Raw genomic sequence first — 26645 nt, 5'->3', positions numbered from 1 at the left:
TCGCGGCCCTCTCCGAGCCCTCCCCTTCGCGGCCCTCCGCGGGCCACGGTCCTCAAGCGCGCGGGCGGGCGGGCGGGCGGGGCGGGAGCCCCGGGAGGAGCGCGGGGGCGGCCGGGAGGGGGCGCCGCCGGGGCAGCAGCCGGTCCAGGGGGGCCGCGGAGAACGCGGACTCTGAGCGCGGAGCCAGGGTCGCACTGGGGTCCCGCGCCCCGGGCCTGCGCCGAGGGGAAGGCGGGGCGGCGGCTGCAGCGGCGAAGGGGCGGTGGGGGTGGCGGTTTCGCGCCGCGGCTCTTTCAGCGAGCGTCTGCAACTCAGGGCTGACAACTTCTCCCCGCCCGCCCTCGCCCCGCGCACTCGGCCACCCGCGGCTCCCGCACCTCGTCCCCGGCCCGCCCCCGCCTCCTCCTGGGGCCGCGCCGCCTCCCCGCCAACACACACCCAGCGGGCCGCCGGCCGTGCTTCTCTCGGTTACAAAGGAGGGAAAATGAGCCGGGCGGCGGCGACACCGCGCGGGGCCACCTTGGCGACAGGGAGCGCGGCCGCCCCCGGCACCACGTAAAACGCCCCCGCCCAGCCGCGGCCCAGGCCCGAACGGAGCCTGCAGCCGGCCGCTCGCCTCCCGAGCTCTGCGTCGCCTCCCGGCCGCGGGAGGAGGAGGAGGAGGAGGTGGAGGCGGCGCCGCCTTCTCCGCGCCGCGCGCCCGAGCCGTTGTCTGCGCTCGGCTCTGGACCAGTTTGGGGAAGTTGCCGGGGCCCCGCGTCGTCCAGATGTGCGACCTCATTGAACCACAGCCGACCGAGAAAATCGGCAAGATGAAGAAGTTGCGGAGAACTTTGTCGGAGAGTTTCAGCCGCATTGGTGAGTGACGAGCTGTACCCGGGACCCTGCCAAGCACCCTCGGCTCCCGATCCCTCGGCCCCGTGCCCCCGCCGCGCTCCAGGCTCTAGGCGTGCAGCTGGCACCCTGGGGGTGCGGCGGGGACCCGGGATGGAATGAATAGTGCTGGGACATGGGGGAGGGTGAATACCAGAAGGAAGGACATCCCTGTCTCTCAGCATCTGGGACTTCATTTGTGGACTATCTCAAGCCTTCAATTTGGGTTCGTCCTCCCCTCCACTAGTGTTTGGGCTTTCGCGCCCGCAGAGGATGGAAAAGGGGACGTCTCGGCCCCAAATGCGCACCGGACTGTGCGGCTGCCCTGATCACTCGTTATTTTTTCCGCGCAGGCTTTGGTGTTGGGTGTTTAATCAATAATTTAGCCTTGGAGATTGGCGAAGCCTTGGGTTGTGCCACAGTATTGTTTAGCATATCCAACCTAAAGGGAAGTGGGACAGATACCTTGGGACCTTTTGTTCGGTACTTCGGGTCCTAGAAAACGAGATTGGGTGTTCAGTTTCGAGGTCTCTGAATTTTCAAACTGCTGGAGAGAAATATGCGCTGTGAAGTTGTCTGGACATTTAGGAATTAAGTCTCTCCAACTTGTTCCATGTATTAGAGCTCCGGGGCTATTGTCTTTAACCCGGGGGGACCTACTGATTAACAAAAACCGACTGAGGAATGTTTAGGATACTCAAAAAATAAATCATGTCACAGGCTATAACACGGTGACAACAGTGACATGTGGAATGGATTTGTTCGATTTTGAGTGTTGGCCATAGAAATCCCCTTTTAACCTGTAGAAATAGTTGTCTCCCCTGCTGTCATAACTTTCACCAATACAGGTAACTGCACCCAACAAGAGAATCCTACAAGCCCCCAAAGTAACCCATACTAAGAAACCTCCAGCCTTTGTTTCACATGTCATCCATGTTAATGAGGGTGTTAATGGAAATTAATCATAAATGGGCTAATTTCTCAAAATAAAACCCCGAGGTGCCAGTGAGTCCTGTAATCATCCTTCCATCCATTCATTATAAAGTACGCAAACTTTCTTAAAGAGAGAGAAAACGTGGTCAAGATTTAGTCAATTTTTTTTCTTAAAATTAAATGTCAATTTACAAAATCTTTCCTAAGAAAAGTAATATTGGGAAACCATAATTTAGTCCTGGTTTTATTTATGTGTATTGGATATTTGCAGTTTCACTCTTCAGAGTTAAGAATGCATATGCTGCATTCAGATGAAGTTTGAAGCCAAGAAGAGTGTGAGAGTGAGGTGTTGAATTCTGTGCATCATCAGCAAGGATGTTTTAACCCCTAGCCCAAACCATCACAGAGGCAGGTCTTGGAGTCCATTAAGTCCTGCTCTAAAACACTTTAACTGTATATTTACTAATGCTAATGACTCTGTTGGAGTCCTTCCAGTTTTGTGTTAAATAATTCATTGCAGTTGAGTCTCAGTAAGAAATCAAGGACATTAATATAAAAAATTCCTTATGTTTAAATAATTTCAAGGTTTTGATTGACAATCAAGAAAATTTGGATTAACTACAATGCTGGTTAATGGGGCATTATAGCTAATTGGATTTTCTAGCTTATGGAGATTTAGTGATATGAAACTCCTTTGAGTTCAACTCTTGTTAAAAATATCTCCTAAGATCTAGTGGATTTTATATCCTCGTTTTGGTACAGAGAAGTAAACATAACTGATTATTTCTTGTATTGAAGGAGGGTATGGTTCCAAATATCAAGTCAGTATGGAATACTGTGAAAGGAGATTTTGAAGTTTAAGTGATTATAGTTGTATATATATACCAAGCCAAGGATGGTCATTGGACATACCATTCCAGAAAAAGAATTCTTTCTTATTTATTTTCTCAATTTTTCCCCAAAATTGAAAGCAGTGAACTCATTCTGATAATTTCAGGATTTTGAGATGCTAGAGGCTGTTAAACTGAGGCTTTAGGATGGATTTGTATAGTGCATGAGCTAGGAATGAGACTGGGTGTCAGACTGGGGATTCCTGGTGTTGCGACTCTAGCTGAGTGACCTTATAAAGTCTTATTAACTTCTGCCACCTTTAGTTTTCCATGTACAGCTCCATTTTGTTGTTGACACTTAGTGAAATAATGAACATGATTTCCTATGTGATATGTAATAAAGACTCGATAAATGTTCATAATATCTTGTCATTATTAGGATTATGTCATACTGACATAAAGGAACTTATAGGTAGAAAGCAAGAGAAGAGGGAAAGAGGCCCCTGACTTTGTAGTAGAGCCATCCTGAAAACAGATTGGGTTTTGGAATTAGGCAGGTCTGGATTTGAACCTCATTTTCTTTACTTATTGTATATCATGGGCAAATGTAGTAATTCCCTGCACTCCAGAGTTTTCATCTGTAAATATTCATAAGTTTGTGGTGAAGATTTAATCAGACAAAAATCCCTAAAATATCTGATGCAATGCCTATCTCATGGTGAGATCAATACTGGAGGATGTTGTTATTCCTTCCGATTTTTCTGTTTATATGCCCCGTTGTCCTCTTTTCTTCATTGGGACTTCATGAAGAGATCAAAGAGTGAATGGTTTATTTCTATTGAATAATCCAACACTGCAATTTATTCATTTCCTTCAGCCAATATAAGATGGGTTTTGAAAAAAACATAATGACTTTGTTTTTTAATATGATTTAAAGGTGTAGCTTTTATATGGTGAAATGTACAACATAATTTTTTGGCTGTAAGAAATCACTAATCATTTATCTATAGAAAATGAGGATGATGCTTGAAAGTATGTGATATACCATCTTAATTATAACAATAATTCTGAGTCCAAAAAGTAGGAAAGCTAATGTTTAATTTATTTATACATCAGAGATTGTGCTGACTTTTTCACCACCCACCCCAAAAACAGCTGATCTGAGATTATTAAATCATAAAAGGTCTAATAAAGCACATTGCCTTTCAAGCCATAGTGTTCTAATGTATAACATCTGCCAAAGAGTGACTATAACATAGCCATGGTTCTTTTATAAGATAGGTATGATTGAATTATAAAGTGAACCATCAATTTCAGTAGTGAGTATTTATGGTTTTCTGCTAAATAGTGTCCATGTGGGCCCTTATTTAGCAATACTTTTGTTGTCTCACACTTTTTAAAAATTTAAAAAAAAATTTTGGCCAACATAAAGACAAATAAATTTAATTGTTGGACAGTTTGAGTATATTAAAAAACATTTCTTCTTTTTCTTTCTTTGCTTCTTTTCTATTTCAGAATGATAGTCTAGGAGGAGAAAGGCTCTGTGTAATCTCCAATGTATGATTAAGGTCAAATCTGACATTTCTTCATATTATATTCAATTTGATATATTTCTTCACATTTATATGGAGTTATCGCCTAGAGAAAGGAAGTTTATATACTGCTATACTTGATATGAACCCATGTATATCATTTCTTTAAAGAATGTAGTTTGTAAGGGAACTGAATAAAAGGAAGAGATTGTCATTACGCTGAAATTTTGGATTTCTTACCTTGTGCTATAAGTATGTAATTCTGGAGCCTAGTTGTCATTTGATGAGCCCATTCTGTCAGTAAAAAGGAATATAAAGTTAAAGGTTTAGTCAGAAAATTTGAAATATTGTACTATACCCTTTCCCAATTCATTTTCAAAAGATTTCACTTTGAGATGGAGGTATGGTAAAGGGCTTGCCTACCATGTACAAGGCTCTGAGTTTAATCCATAGCACTGAAAATTTTCTTCTAACTGGAAAATTACAAAATATGTGATTTATATTTGTGGTTCTTTTATGAGAGAAAAATGTATGGTTTTCATATGTCCCCAAAGTTAATATATCCCAAAGTGTATAATGCTATCCTTTTGGCATTGAAGTGGAACTCATCCATTCAACAGATTATGATAGAATACTTTCTATATGCTAGATGTTGTTCTGACACTCAGATTTAGTGACCAACATGGCCAACCCCTATTCTCAAGGACTTAAAGGGAAGACAAGCCAATGTATGTGCATGGACAATATAAGTGGCAAATTCTGCTATGAAAATTAGTGAAATTTGCTGTTGCAGAGCATAGGAAGAACATCACCTTCACATCAGTGATGTCATGGGAAGATTCTAGAGGGGACAGTGTCTGACCAGAGGCCTGAATAGAACATCTGGTGATCATAACTGGTTTAATATACAGTCTTTGTTAATCCAGAATAATGCAATATGCTTCTTATTCTTTATATCCTTTAAGATGATTATGGTTTTACATTTACATAAATGATTAACAACAATCAGAGAATGTAATCAATAACAAAACATTGTGGTGTATATTTAGGTCAGAGTTTATTCATCAGTGACCTGATAAATATCTTGCAAGAATAAGTTTAATTGGTCTTTGTTGTCACTATTAACTGCTTTTTCAGGGAAAGTGTTCAATATTTAGAAGAAACCATGTAAGGTGTCAATCTTAGCAATGAAAGATTTTAATTAAGTAATGGCTTCTTGATCTAAAAATATTTTCCCCTGTGGTACCCAGGATTTGAAAGTTTTATAAAATGGAGAGAATCTGGCTTTCTATTCATTATATTTTAGCAAATATACCTGCAAAAATTTTTATTTTCTCCTTTTGCTACCTTCAGACCCCAACTTTTTTTTTTTTTCAGAGACTAGGGAATTGTTAGGACTTAGGAGACAAGAAGGAAAAGACATTTTGGTTTTTCTGCCCTCTTTATTCTCAATGGAGGGTCTTCATTCCATGTTTGCAATTCCCAAAGAGTTGCTACCACTTCTTAAGAAAACACATGGCTACATTTCTAAAACTTTTATAATCCAAACTAGAGAAAATATATTTAAAGGTTTGTGTTCTGAATTATAAGCTGACTGCTGTAGTTTTGCATCTTGCATGATGGTCATGCAATATGTACTCCATTAATCTTTGTTAAATGAGCTGGGTATGAGGCTGTATAATAATTTGCTTATTGCCATTTGAAATCAATGGGCATTTCATTTCTTATTCCAAAGAAATTACTTTTTTTATAGAGCAATTTGTCTATATTTAGAATTACATGGCTACTATTTTGTAGAGGACTTAAGTTGTTGATTAAAAGACACACCTTTAGATGAGGGAGTATGGAGAAATTTAAAGAGAGGCTTCTAGATTAGAAGTTAAATTCTAGTAAAAATGTAACTGTTAGGAACCATTTAGGATCTTATATCTATCAAAATAGCTTATTTTCAATTTAATATATATTATGTCACATATGTAATAAAATATAGACCTTCCATTGAGAATAAACTTCCAAGTGTTTGAGTGTGGGGTAGCCGTTTGAGAAAGGGATAAATGACTGTCTTCTTATTTTCTATTGACAATAAATTGTTATCTAACAAAGTAAGTAGACAAATTTCTTTATGAATGTCTTAAGCAAAAGGGAAAAACTAAGAACTAAACTGTTAGAAACGTTTTATCTTTCTCAGCCAACCTGCATCCCTCATAACTCACCACCACATTGATATACTTCTTCATCTTTTTTTGAAAGTCAACTTTATGCTATAAAACAGAAAATAACATTTTCAGTATTGCTAGAGTATATATTATAAACATTCACATGTTAGCTTCAAATTAGGCACATTACTTTTCTCAGAGTTTAATTTCAAAAATGCTTTGCTTTTCATTGCTTTTGTCAGAACATAGTTTTCCAAGTATTAACTCCCCAAGTCCTCTGGCCAGGCTAGGACTGTCTGCTATAGACCACTAACCACCTACGCACAATTCTGTAAATTTTAAACATTTCTGCAACAAGTGGATTCAGATAAATTATTTTGTGCATTTCCCTTTCTATGAAACATTCTAAGTCATTGTAGAATCTAAGGAAGCAGAAGTATATGTGTGCCAACTATAAGTGGTATTCTTCACTTTCTCTTTAGAGTGATAAAATTCCAGTTCTATAAACTAAAAGTATTTATTGGTTCCTATAAACATTCTAAGTGTATTGCTTTCTTTGGAAATACTTTTTTTATAAAGTTTATCATATTGAATAGTTTGAAGTTTATCTCATTCTGCCATGTTTATTTTGCATGCTCAGTCTTTTGTCACCATGCTTAAACTTCTCTCAGTATGGAAATGTCATTAAGGTACCACACAGAGTGATTGTCATCCTAACAATTGGTTTGGGAGGTCTGTGTATCGCACATGATGATGTATAGTCAGAAAAATTTCCGTAAGATGACTTTGTGCTTCTTTTATATTTTTCATTAAAATGTTCAATTCAAGAGGAGACGGGGAAAGGTATTTGGGAGGATAGTTCTATTTTCATGTTTATGAAAAATGTTTCACGAAGATGCATTCTGTGCAATTCTCTCTCATTTGCGATTTTTGTATTTGTGATATAACATTGTTGTTCAGATTGGGGTCCAATTTTAGTTTCTGAAATGAAAAAACCATATTACTGTTTTATCTGCCCCGCCCCCAATTCTGTTTTCTAGAACTTAGACAGGTAACCTCTTTGGGATATTTCACAATTAATTGTTTCCTTTCCCTTTTTATTTTATAGCTTTGAAGAAAGACGACACCACATTTGATGAGGTAGGCTAAATTTCTTTATCTACTTTTAGGTGTATTTAATTACCTCTAGTAAAGTCAGTAGGTGCTACCTTCTCACTTAGAAGCAGGGGGAAAAATCCTTAAAAAACAAATAAGAAATAACATTTGTTTAGTTGTATTATTTTCAGTTTTTTAAAATAGTTATTCAAATTTAAATATTCATTCAAATGAATTTTGTAGTAATCCTCAGAAACATGTATTTAAATAAATAAACTCATTGAGAGACACTTGCAGGTCTTTGCATTTTGTCTTCCTGCTGCAGTAGTGCTGGAGAAGACCAGTGTGAGGTGCTTGCTTAGGGCAATTCTAGAGCCTCAGAAAGCTGGGCACTGTGGCTCCTTTGCAGACCTCTGCCAAATCAGGCATGATGTAGTATTGACCCACATATTGTCTTTCAGTCTCCCAAAGGATACAGTGACTCTTCCTGTTCTATTTTCCCTGTTCTGTGTATCAGATGTGTCTTTATCTACTTGCTACAAAGTAGTGAAAAAACACTTTTGAAGTAAGACAGAGATTCATATGTAATTAATAGAATTCTGAATGTGATTTTAAAATTGTGCTTTCCTGAGTTTGTGTTTCAGAGTGAAGTATTTTATTGTAATCATCGAAAGCCACAATTGATCTGTTGCAAACTTGCCACATGTGTATGTGTACTGTGTATTTATATATAAACAGAGATGTATCTATACAAGGTACTTACCTCACAGCCTAATAAAAGCAAAGATTTAGTTTGGTTTGGTTGGTTGATTTGTTGGAACACTTGCATATTTCCATGAAATATGTTACCTGTCTTCCTTCCGCTGTAGTGCTTCAGAGAGGAAAAGGGCATTTGTGCTCATGGAATGTCCCCTTGGCCATGTAGCTGGCCCTGGTGCATGGCAGGTCCACTCTGGGAGAACCCGCTGCAGGCTGGGATTTCTGGATGGGGCCAGCATCACTTGGCTGTCACGGTCTGCTGCTTCATCTGCTGCACCTGTTCTTTTTTTTCCCCCCCTGGACTGAGCTCTATAAAGCTGTGTTTCTGGATTCCAAAGCAACTCCCCCTGCCAGTAGTCCTATAATATCCTCTAGAGCTCAATTCTTCTTGACCTGAAGCAATAGAGGAATTTTTTCTGTCCCATTCATAGTAGGTAATAATGGTGTTTTCCTCCAAACCTGTATTTCTGGAATTTTCACCAGGCTATTATTGAGCTGTTTTCAGGAGAGTACTTTCTTTCTTCCATGGGGAAATCAGTATGAGAATACCAGACATCATTTCTCTCTTTAAAAAGGAAGGTGTTCCCTCTTAATTATGGAGGTAGCACAAACTTACATTAAGAAAGAAAAATAAAGAAAAGGAGGAAAAAAAAACCCTCCCAAATCATGTTATCCAGATACAACCACTATTGAATATTCTTGCTTCATTCCCTGGGTTTTAAAATTATAGCCCATTATATACCTGCCTTTCCCTTTAACCTGTAGCATAATGCGCCCCCCCCCTTTGTAACAATGTCTTCCTAATCATTATTAAGAATTAACAAAAAAACTCCTCTGTCTTATTTAAACCCCATTGTTAGTGATTGTGTTTTATTCTGTCATGTGCCTGGACCATTAGCTTAAACAAATGAAACAGTCTAGAGCCAGATGAAGGTTATGATATAAAAGGAAAAAGGATGTATCGGTGACTCCCCTAACTTTATATTATTCTGAAACCTGTGCACAGTTAAAGGTCTGGATTTTGTAATTTGGAGAAAAACCATCCTTAGCTTTTACACAGCGCTTTTCTTCCTTCATAGCAGGGGAGATTGGTTAAATGCCATAAATCACAGGGTGTTAGACCTAAAAGAACCATTGGAAATCGTCTTTTTCCCACTCTGTCATTTCACAGATGAAGGAATCCAGATCCAGAGGGGCAGGGTAATTTCCAGCTCAAGGAAAAACCAAGAGCTGGGAGCCTGGGAGATAGTAGCAATGAAGTCATGCCTCAGGGTGAACCCTAACCACCCTCTGAAGGAGCAATTGACATACACATTCCTTGTGTTTGTAAAATAGACACAATAATAGTATCTTCCTCTTAGAGTAGCTAGGAGTATTAAATAAGCTAAAATATACAAAGGATTCAGAATAATAGCTGTCAGAGTAAATGTCTGAAAGTTGGTATTATCATCTTCATTGCTTTCCTCCTCCTCCCCATCCTCTTCCTCACTACCACCATGACCAATATTCCACCTCATATCCCCCTTTGTATTTGGAAGGTCTATAAAGAGGATAGAAGGATTCAGTTAGAAATTATGAATTGGAGTTATAAGGAGAGTTAATTTCAGATATCACTCTAAAATTCCAAATAAAGCTTTGTGTGATAATTTGCATTAAAACTGAAAATGTTACCTGAACCCAACCATTTTTTTTTAAGGTTCCATGAGGGGATGATTGTATTCAGCTTTGTAATTCCTAGGTATATTTTACATGGTTAACATTCAATAAATATATGTCAAATATGAGTAACAAGGAATAGAGAGAGTGATAAATCAGGTGTCAGGCAGTGTGGATTCTTATTTGCTATTTTCTAGCTATTTGGGCAAGTTATCTAACTTGCTTCAACCTCAGTTTTAACAGTTGTAAAAGAGCGTTGGACTGTGCTCTTCAACTATGTTTTCTAGTTCTGAACGTAGGATTCTAAGAACCTAATAACCAGCTTAAAATTAATTTAGTCAAGATCAGAGAAGCACCAGATATGTGGTGATATAAATAGGAAGCATTTAGTTCTTCTATGATCATTTTCAGTTGATTGTGGTAGAAGTTTGTTTGAACTCATGTTTTCCACTTTTTCTCTCTTGGAATTGTACTACTCTGTAGTCCACTGAAATTTAATTCAGATTTGAATCTTGAAGCCTGAGGGCTGGACCATTTTCTTAGATATGCCACAAGGTGCTGCAACCCTGTCCTTAATACTATGAGCTTATCTCAAGGAGTGGCTTCCTCCAGGGGGTGACTGAACTGGAGATCAGTTGTGGCTCCATGATTCATATAGAGGATTTCTTTAGAGGGTGAGTGAGGAGAAAAAGAGATATAGATTTAGTTGTCATTTAATTATTCGATTCAAATACTCTTATTGCTGATTTTCATTTTGAAAATTATAATTCTTGAATGTATTCAGAAGTATGTGCTAATGCTTGTAAATTAGGCTGTGTGTGTGTGTGTGTGTGTGTGTGTGTGTGTGTGAGAGAGAGAGAGAGAGAGAGAGAGAGAGAGAGAGAGAGAGAGAGAGAGAGAACAGTTTGGAAGTTAAGTATTGAGGTCTTTAAGTATTTGCAAATGATAGGGAATTTTACTGAAGCCTATCATCATTATCATTGGAGAGAGGACATTTTAAGGATGATAATTTTATCCTTTATTCATGTTGTATTTTGTCCCTTACTAAAATATTAGCTGACTTTCATTCTGTGGCTTTAATGTATATTTTTTGACTTGGGTGGATTAATCATTTATACAGCCATCCAAGTTAACATTTTTTTTTTCTTTTCAGTTTTAGGTTTCCTTCCCTATCTTCTTGATGTTTGGATCTTCAGGGTTTGACATAGTACTTGGCCAAACTAAAGAGGCTAAACAAATAATTGCCAGAGAAACAAATAAGCTAGATGGAAGGCTAGAGATTGGCTTTTTACGCCATGCATTTTAGTGGGCACCGTGATTTTATGTTTTTGGTGACATTGTGATGAGGCCTCCAGTGTGAACTTCATGTCTATGATACTCTTACAAAACTTTCTAAATGCCTTTTTAGCCTTTTTTCCCCAGTAAGCATTTTAGCCATTCTTTCCAAGGCAACAAGTAATAGTTATGCTACGACTTCAAATGAATTTTTGAATCTTCTTTTTTTCAATTTAATGATTTGTTTTGGAATAAAAATGCAACCTATTATATAAAAGATCTGAAGATACACTCCACCAATACAGAATTATCACATATAAAGACTTTTGAACTTTAGAGACAGACACTCCAGTTAATTATAAATACCTCTGTATAGAAAGGGAAATGTCTGAAGCTACCATGGGTCATGAATTGTTCTTGAATAAATTAATAGGCTAAATTGTATATTTCTGCTTCCTGCCTCTGTTAAATAAGATAAGCTCAGATGAGGAACCTGAACAAAGTTTACATTCGGCTTGGCTTTTACATGAGAAGTTCAAAAATTTTGGTGATTGAAATAAACTTTTAAATGTAAAGGGTTTCATTTACTTATGGTATAGAATCTAGAGACCTAAGCCCTTATTTGTTGGAAAAAATAGCTTATTATTATTTATGAGGTTTCTAATTATTCCCTGACTGCTCAGTTATTTCATGTCTGAGAAGTAGAAGGGGCCACTAGTACTCACTTGGCATTTTCTAATTATTTTACTTTTTGTTTTTGTACTGGGGATTGAACCTAGGAGCTCTTAACCACTGAGAAATATCCTCAGCATTTTTTTTTTCATTTTATAAAGAGACAAAGTCTCACTGAGTTGCTTAGAGCTTCCCTAAATTGCTGAGGCTGGTTTTGAACTTGCAGTCCTCCTGCCTCAGCCTCCAGAGCTGCTGGGATTACAGGTGTGTGCCATTGCACCCTGTTTATTTTACTTTTTGAATCCTAGGAAAATATGTACAAAATGTATAAAAATCAACATTTTTATGTCTGAGCTGTAAGTTATCTAAGTACATTTTGTGGGTTAGCTTGTTTACTATGTGTATAATAATTGTATTAGATGGATATAATGTACACTGATCTTAGCTTCTAGACCATGACTGTCTTTACTGTTTTGTAAGAAGATATAATACCTGAAGATAATAAATGTAGCAGTGATGTTCATGAGAATCAGAGGCTAGGGTTTATATGAAAATAATTTGGGGATACTCCTGAACATTCTTTTCTATTAATTGAGAGTATGGAAGCTGGTTCAGTCTCTTCTTGGCTGTTGTCATTGGTGATCTTAGTGTCCTTATGGATGCTGTATACATAGTATACAGCTGTCCAGCTGCTGTTCCCTGACTTCCTCTACTCATGGCTACTTCACCCACACTCAGTTTCTGGGAGAACTGGATCATTTCACAGGACTGTCATAAGTTTGCAATGCTAGTAACTGTCTTTATTTCTTAGCTCTCACATACCTGCTATACTTTGTATTTTTTCTTCATTTGCTTTCCCTTACTGGATGGCCCCTTCCCTGCCTGTCCCAACCCATTTGGTATGGGTTTGGCTGGCTCCATTCCTTGGGCCTTGACTTGAGGAAAAACATCATGGCCAAAGGGTGTAGCAGAGGGAAGCAGCTTACTTTATGGTCAGGAAGGGAAAGGGGTAAGGGGGGGGGAGGAAGAGAAAGAGAGAGAGAGAGACAGATTGCACTCACTAGATACAGAATATATACCCAAAGGCATGCCCCCAGTGATCCACCTCCTTCAGCCACATACTACCCACCTTTAGTTACCACTCAGTTAATCCCCTCAGGGGATTAATTCACTGTTTGGGATTAAGGTTCTCATAGCCCTCTGGATGCTCTTGCATTGTCTCACAAAGTACCACAAACTGGGTGACTTCAAAGACAGAAATTTTATTATGTCACCATTCTGGAGACCAGAAGTCTGAAATCAAAGTGTCAGCAAAGTTAGTTCCTTCTGTGGGCTATAAGGCAAGGATCTGTTCCAGGCCTCTCTCCTTTGTAGATGGCCGTCTTCTCTTCACGTCTCTTTATATCATCTTCCCTCAAAGTAGGTCTGTTCATCCAAATTCCCACCCCCCCTTTTAAAAGTCAGATTGGATTAAGAGCTCACTCTACTCCAGCATGACCTCCGCTTAATTTAACTAATTGACATTTGCAACAGCCCTCTAAATGAGATGACTTTTGGAGGTGCTGTGGCTTAAGTCTTGGACATAGGGATTTTTTATGGACACAGTTTGCCCTATAACGCCCTTTGACTTCTTAGAACACTGAATTCTATTGGGAGTCAATTTCCTGCTCACATGCATTCCTTTTTAAAATCTTACTTCATTTTTCCCCTTGCAGAGAAGAATGTGTCTTTTTCCTGTCCCAGGCTGGTTTCTCCTGCTGTTCACCAGATTTCTTCCTCTTGTTTGTATTCCAGAAGCTCACATAATTGATTATTTTCTCTTTTTTCTATATTTTCTCTCATTCTTTTTTTTTTTAAGGTACTTTTGCCAGAGGCTTTGACCATGCTTAAGTCTTTTCGATCTCTCCCCTCAGATCTGGAGCCCCTGTCCTCTGTGATTTTTTTTTTTTTTAAATACTCCCATTGAGAGTCAGCTACTCCTTGCTTTTGGCTACTCCATTATGCTCACAGCAGTGTGACCAACTCAGCTTTTACTCTGAACTCCCCACCTAGCTGCCCAGCAGCCTAGTTAGATGTTTCTGCCTCTGTCTCATCGTCATCTCAGACTCAGCACATACAGAATATCACTAGTTCCTATATTCTGCACACCTGCATTTTCTCTCTCTTCCTTAACTTTGGAGATTAGCTCTCCCAGTTCCATGATTTCCCAGGTGGAAACCTGATGCAATCCTGAACTCTATAAATCCAGGTCCAAGCCTTGGCTTTGTCCCTGCTCCCTGTGTTGTCACCATTCTCACCCACTAACCTGCCCCTGTAGCCTCACGTCTCTTGCCTGGATTTGCAGGAGTCTTTTGATTGGCTTCCCTGCCCACAGCTTGTCTCCCATTTCAACAGAAGGATGGATTTGAAATACAGATGGTGTTTTCCCTTGCTTGCTACTTTAAAAGCTCCCCATCAGCACGAAGATCAAGTTCATTTTCCTGGCTCATCTTTCCAGGCCTTTCATGATCTGCCTCCTGCCCACCTTACCACTCCGGTCAGTTTTCTCTGCATTATTGTTTCAGCTGCTGCCATCTCACTCAGTTCAGAACTTTATCCCTTTTACCTGTTTTATCTCAATAAGCTCTTCACTGGTCACACAAGCTCCTTCTCCCACTCTTCCCTCTTCAGCCTTTCCTTGCGGTGCTACCCCCTATTTAAAGATTCATATGTCAAATGTTTATTGATGCCTGTTTTGTGTTAGACTCTGCATATGCTCGAAACCTGATTCTTGATGTAATCATACTCATAGAAGTTAATCTTAGTGGATGTTCACAGGTTGACCAGCTCCTCGCAGCTTTCTGTGTTGGGTCTAAGCAGAGTCAATCTCACTCTCTCATATAGTAAGATTTTACATTACTTTGTATTCTGTTTTGTTTTCACCAAGGTCAGTTCCACCAATCCTATATGATGTGAATTATCCTATAGATAATGTCAGAGATCCAGTATGTTATTATATTTCTAATCAACATTTTTGGATGGTTGAGGAAGAACTCCATTTCCTTGTTATTCTCTTGCTGGCATTTTAGCTCAAATTTTCACTTTCTTAAAACTTTCTTTGCTTCAGTTTTTTCCTTTCTATAAATGTTTGATCGGATTTACCATCTCCCTAATTATGGTAGACACAATTACCATAATTATGTCTAGTTCCAGACAGTGGCTAGAATGTCTGGGTAGTGCTGTAAGGATTCAGAGAGGAAGTGCATGTCACAAAATGCAAAGTGTGTGACATTTGGGGGAATTAGTCACTTTCATATTCATCATTCTGAAAAGGCAGAACGTTACAGAAATTGGAAGCTTGAGTATGTCCTCTTCTGCTGTGAGTACCCCGAATCCTGACTGCAGGCTCATTAGACAGGAAGTCTCTGCTGAAGGGGTGGTGCCGCTCCCTCCTGGGTCATGCTCTGATTAGCGTGTTATGAATTTGTAGAAAGTTGACCTTTGATATAGTAAGTGTTTCTGTACAGCCAAAGTAATTTTTTCCAACAAGTACAAAATAGGCCTACCTATAAGGACTATATTATTCCCATTTTTCTTCTAACTGGAATCTGAGCTGATTTAAAATCCTTAGGTTGCTTGATTGTGGCTAAGATGGTCTCTCACACGGAAAGCCGTAATGATAATTGAAATCAGCTAAGGCAAGGGTGCAGGGTTTTCTGAGGACGGGAATCTGTGGTCTACACTAGATATTTTTATAGTCCAAACACATTTACCTCTTCGTATTCTCAGTGTCGTAAATCACAAATAGCATAGTTACATAATATTGGAATCAGCAGTTTGTTCTCGATTCTGCAAACTTAATTTCTTCAGGACACATCAGTGTCTTTAAATTTCTTGAAGGAGTGCTTTCACAATTTAAAAGCAACAATTGATGTAGTACTTTTCCCTTCAGAGTCTGTTTTATTTTTAATATATAAAATTGTTTTGGTTATTCTTTCAATTTATTGTTTAGTTTTAAAATTTTGTTTCATAATACTTTTTAGTTTACTAACATTTTTATTAACTATATTTTTTAAAGCATGTGATCCTAGGTATTTTTAGTGACAATGCTATGGCAGTACTTTTTATTACAGTGTCTTATGGTATAATATTGTATACTTAATTTTTTAATAATCAGATTAGCAGTTTTCATATGTCTTCTTAATAGCCACTCCAAATTCTATAACAATAAATCTCATATTTATGGGTGAGGAATATTTTGAACAAAATACTTTTTTTATTCCTTTTAAAAAATTTTATGGTTTTGGGAATTGAACTCAGGTCCTTGTACATGCTAGGCAAGTGCTTCACCACTGAACTGTATCTCCATCCCTTTTTAAATTTTTGCTTTGAGACAGGGTTTTGCTAATTTGCCAAGGCTGGCCTCTAATTTGAGATCCTCCTGCTCCTTTATCCTGAGAAATAGAATTGTAGGTTTGCACCACTGTACCTCGATTCTGAGGAAAAAACAAAATAAGAAAACAAAACAAAACAAAAAAGTTTTTATGATCATATAATTAAAATGAATTAAAAAAAGAATTGTTTCAACATGTACTTGTATACCCATTCTATACTCCAGGAAAGTACATATTTGACTTTTCATTGATAAAAACACATTTTTTCAAGTCTTATAAATAATATCCGTAAGTATTGGAAGAGACTTGGAAATGCACAGAGAACCCAGGGAATCTTGGAGTAACCAATTATATGTGTTTATTTGTGTTTTCTGTATCTGTGAACTTCCTCATATGAGGTGTCTGTAAAGTGTGATGTTTGGAAGGTATATTCATATTCATTCTGGTCTAGCAGACCTCAAATATGTTGTTATACCACTGTGTTCCAACCAGCTGAAATACTCAAGTGTGCAACCAATTTCCTTTAACAAAAACAGAGCAGATTGATGTCAGTCCCTCAATTGTGTTTTGATGATTCTCTGGAGTGGAAAAGAAAGGAGCAGAGTTGCAGTTAGAGGACCAGGAATTTGGCATGTTCCAGAGTGTGTCCAAGGGAATGTGCCAAGTATGAAATTATCAGCCATGACATATGTCTTGGTGGAAACAAACTGAAATATGTTCCTCTAGACTGTTTCTTGCCTTGAGGCCAGGATATGCCTATAACCTAGTTATCTCTGAGCATTATTTATTATTCTATTTTAAAGAATTTTCCAAAAAAGATGCTTGCAGCAGCGCTATTGTGCCATGATGGACCATGCTGGAGGTGGAGGCTAAGAGTTTTCTAAATACTCCTGACAGATTTTGGCACAGGCCTCTCTAGTTCCCCTACCCAGAAGTCTTGCTCTTTAAAATAATTGCACTGTAGTTAGTCGGGGTTTACCTTGGGGAACATGGCTTGTCCCTCAAGTGTGCTTGGATGATACAATGATTGAGAGCCACTCTTAAGAAACATGCATTTCTGAAATGTTAGAAAGGATCTGAAGACGGATGTTGGTACAATCTTGGGCAGTCTGAATTTTTTTGGAGTAGTTCTTGATTTCAGATCACGCATTCTGATTTTTGATTTAGAAAATATAGTCATCTTGGTTCTACAATTGTGCATTTATTTTTATTTTTATTTATTTCTGGTACTGGGCATTGAACCCAGAGGTGCATTATCACTGAGCTATACCCCCTCAGTCCTATTTATTTATTTATTTATTTATTTTCTTGGTACTGGGGCATTTTACCATTGACCTACATCTCCAACCCTTTTTATTTTTTATTTTGAGACACAGTCTCTCTCAAGTGGCTGAGAGTCTTTCTAAATAATTGAGGCTGGTCTCAAACTTGTGATCATCCTGCCTCAGTCTCCTGAATTGTGGGATTATCAGCATGGGCTACCATGTCCAGCCAGTTGTGCTTTTATTAATATCAAATCAATATTCCAGATAGTCTAACCAAAAGAAAAACTAAAACAGAGATACAGAAGTTTGTTTTTTTATATTTTACTTGTAGATGAACACAATAGCTTTATTTTATTTATTTATGTGGTGCTGAGGATTGAACCCAGTGCCCCAAACATGCGAGGCAAGTGCTCTACCACTGAGCCACAACCCCAGCCCTGATACAGAAGTTTTAACAGTGGAATAAATAAACATCATTCTACAACAGATAAAAATGGATTACTTGTTACCTTTTTGTTTTAATGAAAACATTTTTCATTTATTTAAAAGAATTGTAGATAAAGAAGTAAAATTGATGAGATAAATTTTAGGCTGGTGATAGTCATTCAAGGCATGAATTACTAATTCTTTTGTGTTGTAGGTGCTCATTTATTTTAAATCGTAAACTCTATAGGTCTCTTTTTTTTTCTATAGGTCTCTTTACATTGTTTTCAAGCGAATACGATGGATAATGTCCTGCAGTCTTGATTTTCATCTCTTAAAAGGAAGACTATTTAATCTTATTAATGAGCATACTTGAGTCATTAAATATTGGGGTTCAGGTGTGCAGAAGGCCTGGTAACATATGGCCTGTCCCCAGATGCCTTAATTGAGTTCAGAACTTTCCCCAAGAGATTTGTATTAGTTTATCTAAATGATGTGTTACATGTGCAATGAAAAGAACTTTAGTCATAAAAGAAAAAATAAATATGTACTTTGTAAGACACATTGCAAATTGTACAGTGTACTTATATTACTTTCTGTGTAGTTGTTAGTAGATAAAAATATTAAAATCCATGACTGGCATTAATTGGATGACCAGTTTTGGCTGACTTGACTATCTTCAGCATTCTCTTTATTTCCCTTATTATTTCATCTTACATATATCATTTTCCTTCCTTTGCATATTTTTAGGCGACATAGTTAGATATATTTAATTCATCCTGTTCTTTTTGTCACAACTTTTCCTTCTTTTACTATAATACATATTTTTAAATTTCATTTTGATATTTGCCACTAAGAAAAGTAGTTATGTCATTGCAGAAAGTGTATAAAAAACCAAAAAGCATAAAATAAAAATCACAGTGTCAAAGTGAAATCAACATTTGTATGTAGAGTATGCCCTCAGCTTTGAAAAATATTTATCTTATGTGTGTAGGCAAATATATAAGAAAAGGAAATACAACAAAAGGGTAATATGGAAATTGAGGATAGTGAGGTTGTGATTTGCCTGAGTTCCTCAGCTAGAAAGTGGTTTAGTGCAGAGTTCCAGCTTCATCAGTCTCTGCCTCCAGAGTTCCTGTGTATCACATTTCAGTGGCTGCTTCCTAGAAGGGAGAAGCAGCATATAGGCACTATGGGGTGTGGAGCATATAGAACAGAAGGACCTAAAGTTCTTACAGAGAAGCGACTGATGTTTGCTAGTAATTTTAGCAGGTGAATGTTTTTTCCTAATAAGGTATGATAGTAAGTGAATCTAAAGGATTCCTGCAGTAGATCTATGTCATTTTTGAGCCAAGTTACAACCATTTTATTGAGAGGATACTGAGTCTTAAGGATATTTAAAAAATAATAAAAATATTGCTTAAGAGAATGTAGTTGATTAGTTATTGTGAAATCAAAGGGACCACTTTTCTAAATTTCAAATCTCAGTTTTAAGGTTCTTATAAACTGTGTTTTAAATCTGGATTTAGTTGAGATTTGAGTAGAATATTTTAATGAGATGTAAGCTTGATCCTTTTAGTAGTATTATGTTTAATAAAAATTTCTGGCTGGACATTGGAGCTCTGCAGACAGTGTAGGTTATGGAAGTTTTAGTGTTGGATGAGGTACCATGGACACCTAGGTGAACTACAGACTGGCTCAAGCCACGAGGTGTGATGAGAACCATGCTCAATTGTGCTTTAACTGTCATGTTCGGAAAACTGTCAGATAATCTTTCAGTGGGTGTAAATTACCTTCATTGAACAAGCCAAAAATAGTTAATATTGAACAGAAATTGCCGGATAATGAATTCATTATTTTTCTTTGAATACTGAATATATAAACTTGGATTTATTATCTTGTGCTGTGAAACCTTCAGATTTATTTCATGTTCTCTTTGTGAAGGTTAAATATGTACAGGAAACTGGCAGCTCTTTTAAATATTTACATGTTAGAAAGCTGAAAGATTTCAGGTGGGCATCAGGGAGAGACATTGAGCATATGCATTCTTTTTTATCGGTATGGTGAGTGCTGAGAAAAGAATTTTTTATTTTTTTCTCCTTATCTTCCCTATGGTTACAGTATCATTGGAGTTTTTTTCTGAAAACTTCTTGGTTTTGTTGGGGACATAAAGCCTCATCTTGTCTGAAGCAAATGGTTCACCTACCAGCCACTGTGTTTCCTCTTTCCCAAACCCTTTCATGGCCTAGGCACAAAGTGTGGTAGATTTAATGACCTTTAGTGCCATTCTGCTATGGAGACAGACATAATAATACCCTTCTGGTGCATGACTGGTGCAGGCAAGGGAAGAAGAGAAAAGTTGCAGGAAGGAGATTGAAGTGTTCTATGGTGATTGACTCCATTCTGCTATTTGATAATGGACTCACAGCCTCCACCAGACCAAGTGGACGTGGACCTCCCGCTCCCCACTGCACTCATGACTAGTGCTGACGTGTTTGCCATTTGATTTGCTTCATCTTGTGTATTTATCATCAATTGAGTTAGGAGGAGGTGCAGACAAACACATGAAGAGCAATTTCATTTTATTTTCTGATCCCATTTGGACTCAGAGGTAGGAAGATGTACTCCCTATTTGTGTGTGTGTGTGTGTGTGTGTGTGTGTGTGTGTGTGTGTGTGTGTGTTTTAAACATTTATTTTTTGGTTGTAGGTAGACACAATACTTTTATTTTACTTTATCTTTTATGTGGTGCTGAGGAGCCGGCCCAGTGTCTCACGTGTGCTAGGTGAGTGCTCTCTCTCTGAGCCATAATCCCAGCCCTGTGTATATATTTTTGATGGAAAGGAGTAGGGAAATGAAAATCTCAAGAGAACTGAATCAGTTTTCCGGTCACCAAACTCATTAAGTTAATATTTACTTTTAAAATGAATGTGTTTGCCAGCCCTTCCTGCTGTTTGGGAGGCATTTAAGGTACACTGGAGAGCCTCAGACTATTTCCCGCTTCCACTGGGCATGTCAGTGGCCCATGTGACGTCTGATCATAGTTGTAGCATCTGTTTCTTTCACTTCAAATCACATTTATCCCAAGGGTAAAGGGAAAGAAATGAAGCTAAGTCAATTTTTTCCTGTTTCTGTGTGTCTCCTGTTGACACATATGCAGGAGTTTAAGAAAACTGAACATTTGATTGAAGATTGAACATTGTGGAAACTCAACTGAACATTGTGGAAACTAAACGGTTGTATTTGAAAACTGTCCATAATTTTATTTTTACCAGTTCTAATAGTGTTAGATCTTTATATTGTAATATAGCACCTGGTCATTAATGGAAAGATGAAAACAATATAGATGATATTAAAAAAATTGGGAATTTAGAAAAATAGAATTTCCTACTTTTCAATATTTAAAAAAGAATATCCATTTCTGTTTATGCCTCACCACCCCTTTGTAATAAAATGATATATCCCAGTATTATTCAAGTGTTTTTTGTTGTTCTTGTTAATAAAAATCTTTTTATAAGGTATTTACGTATATTTTTAAAAATTTGCCCTTAACTAAGTTATTTTGAACATATTTTTTAAAAAAGCTAATTTCTAATTAAGAATGAAAACCATTTTTTCTTATTTCTACTCCTGTAGATTTTTTTACATATTTATTTTGTATTTTGCTCTTTTTACTAAACTGTTGATTCCAGTGTTTTGTGGAGGTTTCCTTTGGGTTTTCTAGGTATATAATCTAGTCATTTTCAAGTTCTCTCTTCCTTTCTGGTAGTCTATGAAATGATGATATTATTTTTTTTCCTCTTGATGCTTGTAACTTTCTAAATGAAAGATGTTATTTTTCTTTAGTTCTCAGATGAGTACTTTTTCAGTATAAAAATTTAAAGGAACATTAAAGTACTGATTATTTTAGTTTCTCTAGATATTTGATAACCAAAGGCCCTCATACTTTTTATAAGTTTTGTTGATGAGTTTTACAAGCATGCTGTGTTAGATAAATACCAATTATGTTTAATTGTTTTAAGGCTGTTTTGAGGAATTCAAATTGTTGAAGAAAGCAAAAAGAGATACATGCTTCTTTATTTTCTGGTTGACATTCCTTTGCTCTTAGAAGTATATGTATTAAATACTTCAGTAATGAAAACCACAAGTATGTCCCATGAGATGTTGTGATTAGGGTATGGTATTTATGTCTATCTAGTTGGAAACATTTCTGAAATTTTCATGGAATAGTCTACTATCATTTTGAGGATCAACAAGGCAGAGATGAGTCACAGAAATTATTGCTTTAGCAGTTAGTTGGGCAGGGCATTTTCCTGTGAGATTTGTTTTTGGTTGATCAGTGGATTGGCTCATTCACCTCTGGTTCTAACTGCCTGTGCTGTCCTGGAGGTGGGGAGCCATGCTGGATGGTGAGTGGATAGCCCAAGAGCTGGAGCTCTGGAATTCCCCTGTGCCCTACTCTGCTTTTCTCCATTTATAATCTATGTGATGCCTCCTCAGATCCTACTTTCTCCTATCTGTAAAACAAGGACAATAATCTCTACCTGACAAAGTTGTGAAGATTACTAAAACAATGCTGATAATCAGTCCTTGAAAGTCTTGGCACGTGCAGGCACCACTGCTTTGTAGCACTGGATCACGGTACCCAACATGCTTATCATAGTATGCATGTGACATCTGTATCATCTTTCTCTCTAAATGAGCCCTCACCTAGTGGTTACAAGCTCAGGGGCACATAGCATCTGCCTACTTTGATCAAAGACACCAGTGATCTAACTATAGGAGACCTTTCATTTTAAAGATGAGGAAACTGGGGATGAAAAGTTCCAATATAGGCTTCTTCAGGTCCCTGTCCCTTTCTCCCTGTAATAGCAGACTCACTGTGACCATGAGCTCACTGGCTTTGGCATCAAGGAACATCCACTGGTGGGATTCCCCAGGCAGAGGCAGCATTCTCGTCTCTCCATAGATCTCAATTGTTCAGCACAGTCCTTTGTACCTAGTACGTGCTGAGCAAATGTTTCTTAAAAACATTAAGTGAATACTTTGGGGTCGTTTTAGTGAGTTTTTAAAGACTCCTATAGAAATTCACCACTAGGGACAAATCTTATTTAGAATGTTTTTTCTTTATGTGTGTTATTTAATTTTCCAAATAATGTTTGCATTATTATTTCTTTTTTTTTATGGATAGAGAAATTGTGGTTTAAAGCAATTAAACAACTACTACAGGGTCACAAGGGCTAGTGACCTTTCACCTGTAGGATTGACTTAGACAAGCGCTGGTGTTTGTCAGCTAACAGCAGGAGAGAGGCCTGCTTGTTGGATTGTTGGCCTTTGAAAGTAAGCTCCTCTGCTCTGAATGATGATTGAGTTACAGTTAACGTTGAATAGTAACTTTTAAGTTGCAAATTACTGCTCAGAGTTTAGGGTGGTCCTTGGCTGTGGGACTAATTGAGAAATGAAGTACAAAATGATAGTGCTACAAACAAATTGATTTTCCTACTTAGAGTAGGTACTTAAGAAACTCTGTGATATTTGCCTTAAGGAATCTTTCTTATCTATTTAGAAAGTACAGTTCAGATGCAGAGCACTGCCAATAACTCATTGTGTTCTCTTTGCCCCCATTATTTGTTTGGAAACTACAATTTAGATAATATGTGCACATTTTTTCAAAACATAAAATGACTCTCCTCTTATATGGTAGTGTTTTGTCGTCTTGAGATGGTTGTTTTGTGCTGTCTTAAAATTCTTGAAAAATTGTTAATCTAGTGTGACAGCTGTTTCTGAGAGTTTCCAGTTTGTAACTGGATAAAAATATATATTATCCTGAGTACATAGTTTGGGGTTCATTCTATTTATGTTTATGGTCTTTATTTTTTGACCCAAAGATATAGAAAAATTAAACTCTTAAGATTACACATGAGTGCACTGGATTTTTTTAAGGGATAGGGTGTGTCCCTTCTTTAGGTGGGACAGGAGGTGTGGGCAGGTATCTTTTGAACCTTGTTAATGATTGGGAGGCATATCCTTACTTCAGACATGATAAGCAAAGACTACTCTGTTTTTACTGAAGCTATTTCTGTCATTCTGAGTAGTTTATGCTGTTTATTTACCTTGTGTAAGGAAATTCCTTCTTTATCATCCCATCTTATCTATCCAGGGATCCTCATTAAAAAGTATTATCTGAAGCTGCATATTTTTGTTTTCTTTCTTTTAATTTTAATTTTTTTTTTTTTGGCAGTGTTGGGGTTGGAACTCAGGGCCTTGTGCATGTGAAGCAAGAGCTATGCCACTGAGCTACACTCCAGCTCTTTTTCTTTCTTTTTTTAAAGCTTTCTGAGTTTCTGCCCCATCTGTACACTCTGGTTTTCCTTCCTTCTATATATGACTATTGTGCAATGAATATTCATAGTTTCCTTTACTAATGTAATCATATGCCATTTGTCAGCTCGCTGACTTTCTTGTATTATGTATCTTAAAAAGTTTTGTCTTCAATGTGTTTCAGATTTTTCTCCTTGTTTCTTTTGTTTATTTATTTATTTATTCATTATGGAGTTTGTGGTCATGGGAGTTTTTCCCTCTATGAAAGGTATGTGTGGGTCTAAAACCACATAGTACAGAATGTCAAATGGATTCCTATTGTGGACTAAAAGTGTGGCTCCATGCCTTCTGAGTGGACGGCCTGAGCACATGGATGTCAATAATTAGACATGTTTTCATTTTAAGAGACAGGTAGCTGTTTCACTTATTGAATTTGGAGCTCTTTACTTAATTTGCTCTCTTTAAAGAGCTTTGCTCCATGTAGTCATCTCTTTGGCAAGGTCAGTGGCAGATTGGGATACTGGCTTGGTGGCAATATGAAAAAGGCATATCTGAAAAGGAGAATCCGAAGGATTTTGAACATTAGATTTTAAGGTGTTAGGTTTGTTTTCTTATTTTATTTTCCAATTTCTTTTTTAAAAGTAGAACACTTAAGCATCATGTCTGTCATTTCATTTTTTAAGTGATTTTTGTGGTAAAATTTCTCTCTCATACTTGATCAGAGTCTAGCAATTAACACTCCCTCTGTTATCCCTAGAAGCCTTGATTAGGATGGCAGTTGCAGTGGAGATAATGCCTTCCTGGTGTTTTCAAGCCTTTTATTCAAATCAGTGCTTATTTTCTCTTGTTGTTGTTTAAAAACAGCTCTTCAACCTGGAACCCAGTGATGGTTTTGTCTGGAAGGTAGAGTTATTGGGTTTGTAGAATTAGAGGGACAGACAACTGCCTTCTTTGTCATCACCAGAGGCCCTGAAACTCCTCCTGCTGGCTATACCAGGCAGATGGGTCACTATATTCACAACAGATTTTCTAGGGCTTCAGAGTTTAAGAACAAAACAAGACAAAATCTTTCATGTTCTTTCAGCGAGTTCTTGCAACTGCCCTGCAATGTGGTGGGCCCATATTTTCATCTTCCTTGTGTAGCAGAGGAAATTGTATTTGGAGAAGGCTAACGCTGTTCCCCAGGTCTCAATATTTTGTTCTTGGAGTGGAGCTTTTGGTGAAAGTCAAGTTTCTTGCCCTTTCACCCTCACCTCATTATTTTGCTTTCCTGAGGAAGGATTTAAAGACATAGTTAGCATCAGGTTAGGGAAAGTGTCTCACCTAGAAACCCTAGTAATGTGGATTTAAAAATGATAGTTCTTTCCAAAATATTATAACATTAGTGATAAAGAATATGAGTCATTTACTAATTTGTCCCTTCAGACAAATGTGTTTTATTTTCTCTGTTCTGTTTTCCTATGTTCCAGGTTTATAGACATGAATACTTAATTTCACATAGTTTGGAAGGAAAGCTTAAATCCTGTTTTGTATTCTTTTAGATGCCTGAAGACCCAACAGCTCAGGCTATGGTGGGATTATTGGCATTTTGGCTAAAAGGAAAGAAAGAAGCAACCATCCCTGTGAGAATAGGAGAGATTAAGATACTTCTGATGGCTTTACAGACTGGGGCAAAGGTTTGGTGATAACAGGAAGTTATTTATGAGAAGGATTCAGCATTAGGTATGGATTCAAGTCTGTCCTCTAGCACCCAGGGGCTTTTATTACTGTGAGCAGACAGTTGCTTGATTACCTTGAGCTCCCTATCCTCATCTGAGAAGGCTGTGAAGAATCCCAGGGGACAGGTGAGAAACCAGGTATGGGGCTGAGCTGCTTGAGGTCATAACTTGCAGCCCTATCCAGGCTCTTGTGTGGTAAGTTAGGGAAGTCCCTGGTGTGTATAGTAAGTCTTAATTTATTAGTTTCATTCTTTCCCATATAGATATGTTGAGGTTAAGCCTAATGAAAGGGATTTAAAAATGAGTAGAATATTTTAATATTTTCATCAAATTTAACTCATGTACTTTATTGACCTTATATACCTTGGACATTTATTTTTAAAATATGATATTTTTACACTATCAATCACTTGAAATATTGTGTTGTGTGATGTCTAGGAAATTCATTATAAGCCTTTCTAAGAGAGAAGGCTTTGTGATAAAAGCCAGCTGCCCAGACATTTCCACCCTCCCCACCCATCCCCCAGCAGGCTGCAGAAGCGGCTTTTGGCAGAGCTCCAGATTTCCTAAGTGATGGGATTGTTCCCCAGCCAGGAATGAGAGGAATCTGCCCAGATTGGAGATGGTTTGAGCTACTTTGCTCGCTTCAAATTCATAGTCTTATTCCCTAACTAAATTTGACCCAGCACCATTTTCCAGCATTGGGAATGCTGTTTGAAAACACTAGTATGTGCAAGGCCTTGCTACTAAAAATTGATTTTTGAA

The 26645-nt window shown here is 37.8% G+C and overlaps 1 protein-coding gene across 2 annotated transcripts in view; it reads left to right on the top strand.

The window, feature by feature from the left end:
• The window catches only part of Cdk14 (cyclin dependent kinase 14), a 701075-nt gene that overhangs the window by 146059 nt on the left and 528371 nt on the right, over nt 1-26645 (top strand). Inside the window, exons 1-2 of one of the 2 annotated variants that reach the window (XM_005334679.5) lie at nt 142-858; nt 7433-7464. In XM_005334679.5, coding sequence (XP_005334736.1) covers nt 768-858; nt 7433-7464 — 123 coding nt within the window. In that variant the 5' untranslated portion in view covers nt 142-767. Of the gene's footprint in view, nt 1-141; nt 859-7432; nt 7465-26645 lie in introns of those variants that run through there. The other variant, XM_078040445.1, reaches the window with a different exon arrangement.

The sequence above is a fragment of the Ictidomys tridecemlineatus genome, chromosome 2, assembly GCF_052094955.1.
Source record: "Ictidomys tridecemlineatus isolate mIctTri1 chromosome 2, mIctTri1.hap1, whole genome shotgun sequence".
Lineage (NCBI taxonomy): Eukaryota > Metazoa > Chordata > Mammalia > Rodentia > Sciuridae > Ictidomys > Ictidomys tridecemlineatus.
The sequence above is the reverse complement of the archived record's forward strand: the minus strand, read 5'-3'. Positions and strand labels throughout refer to the sequence as shown.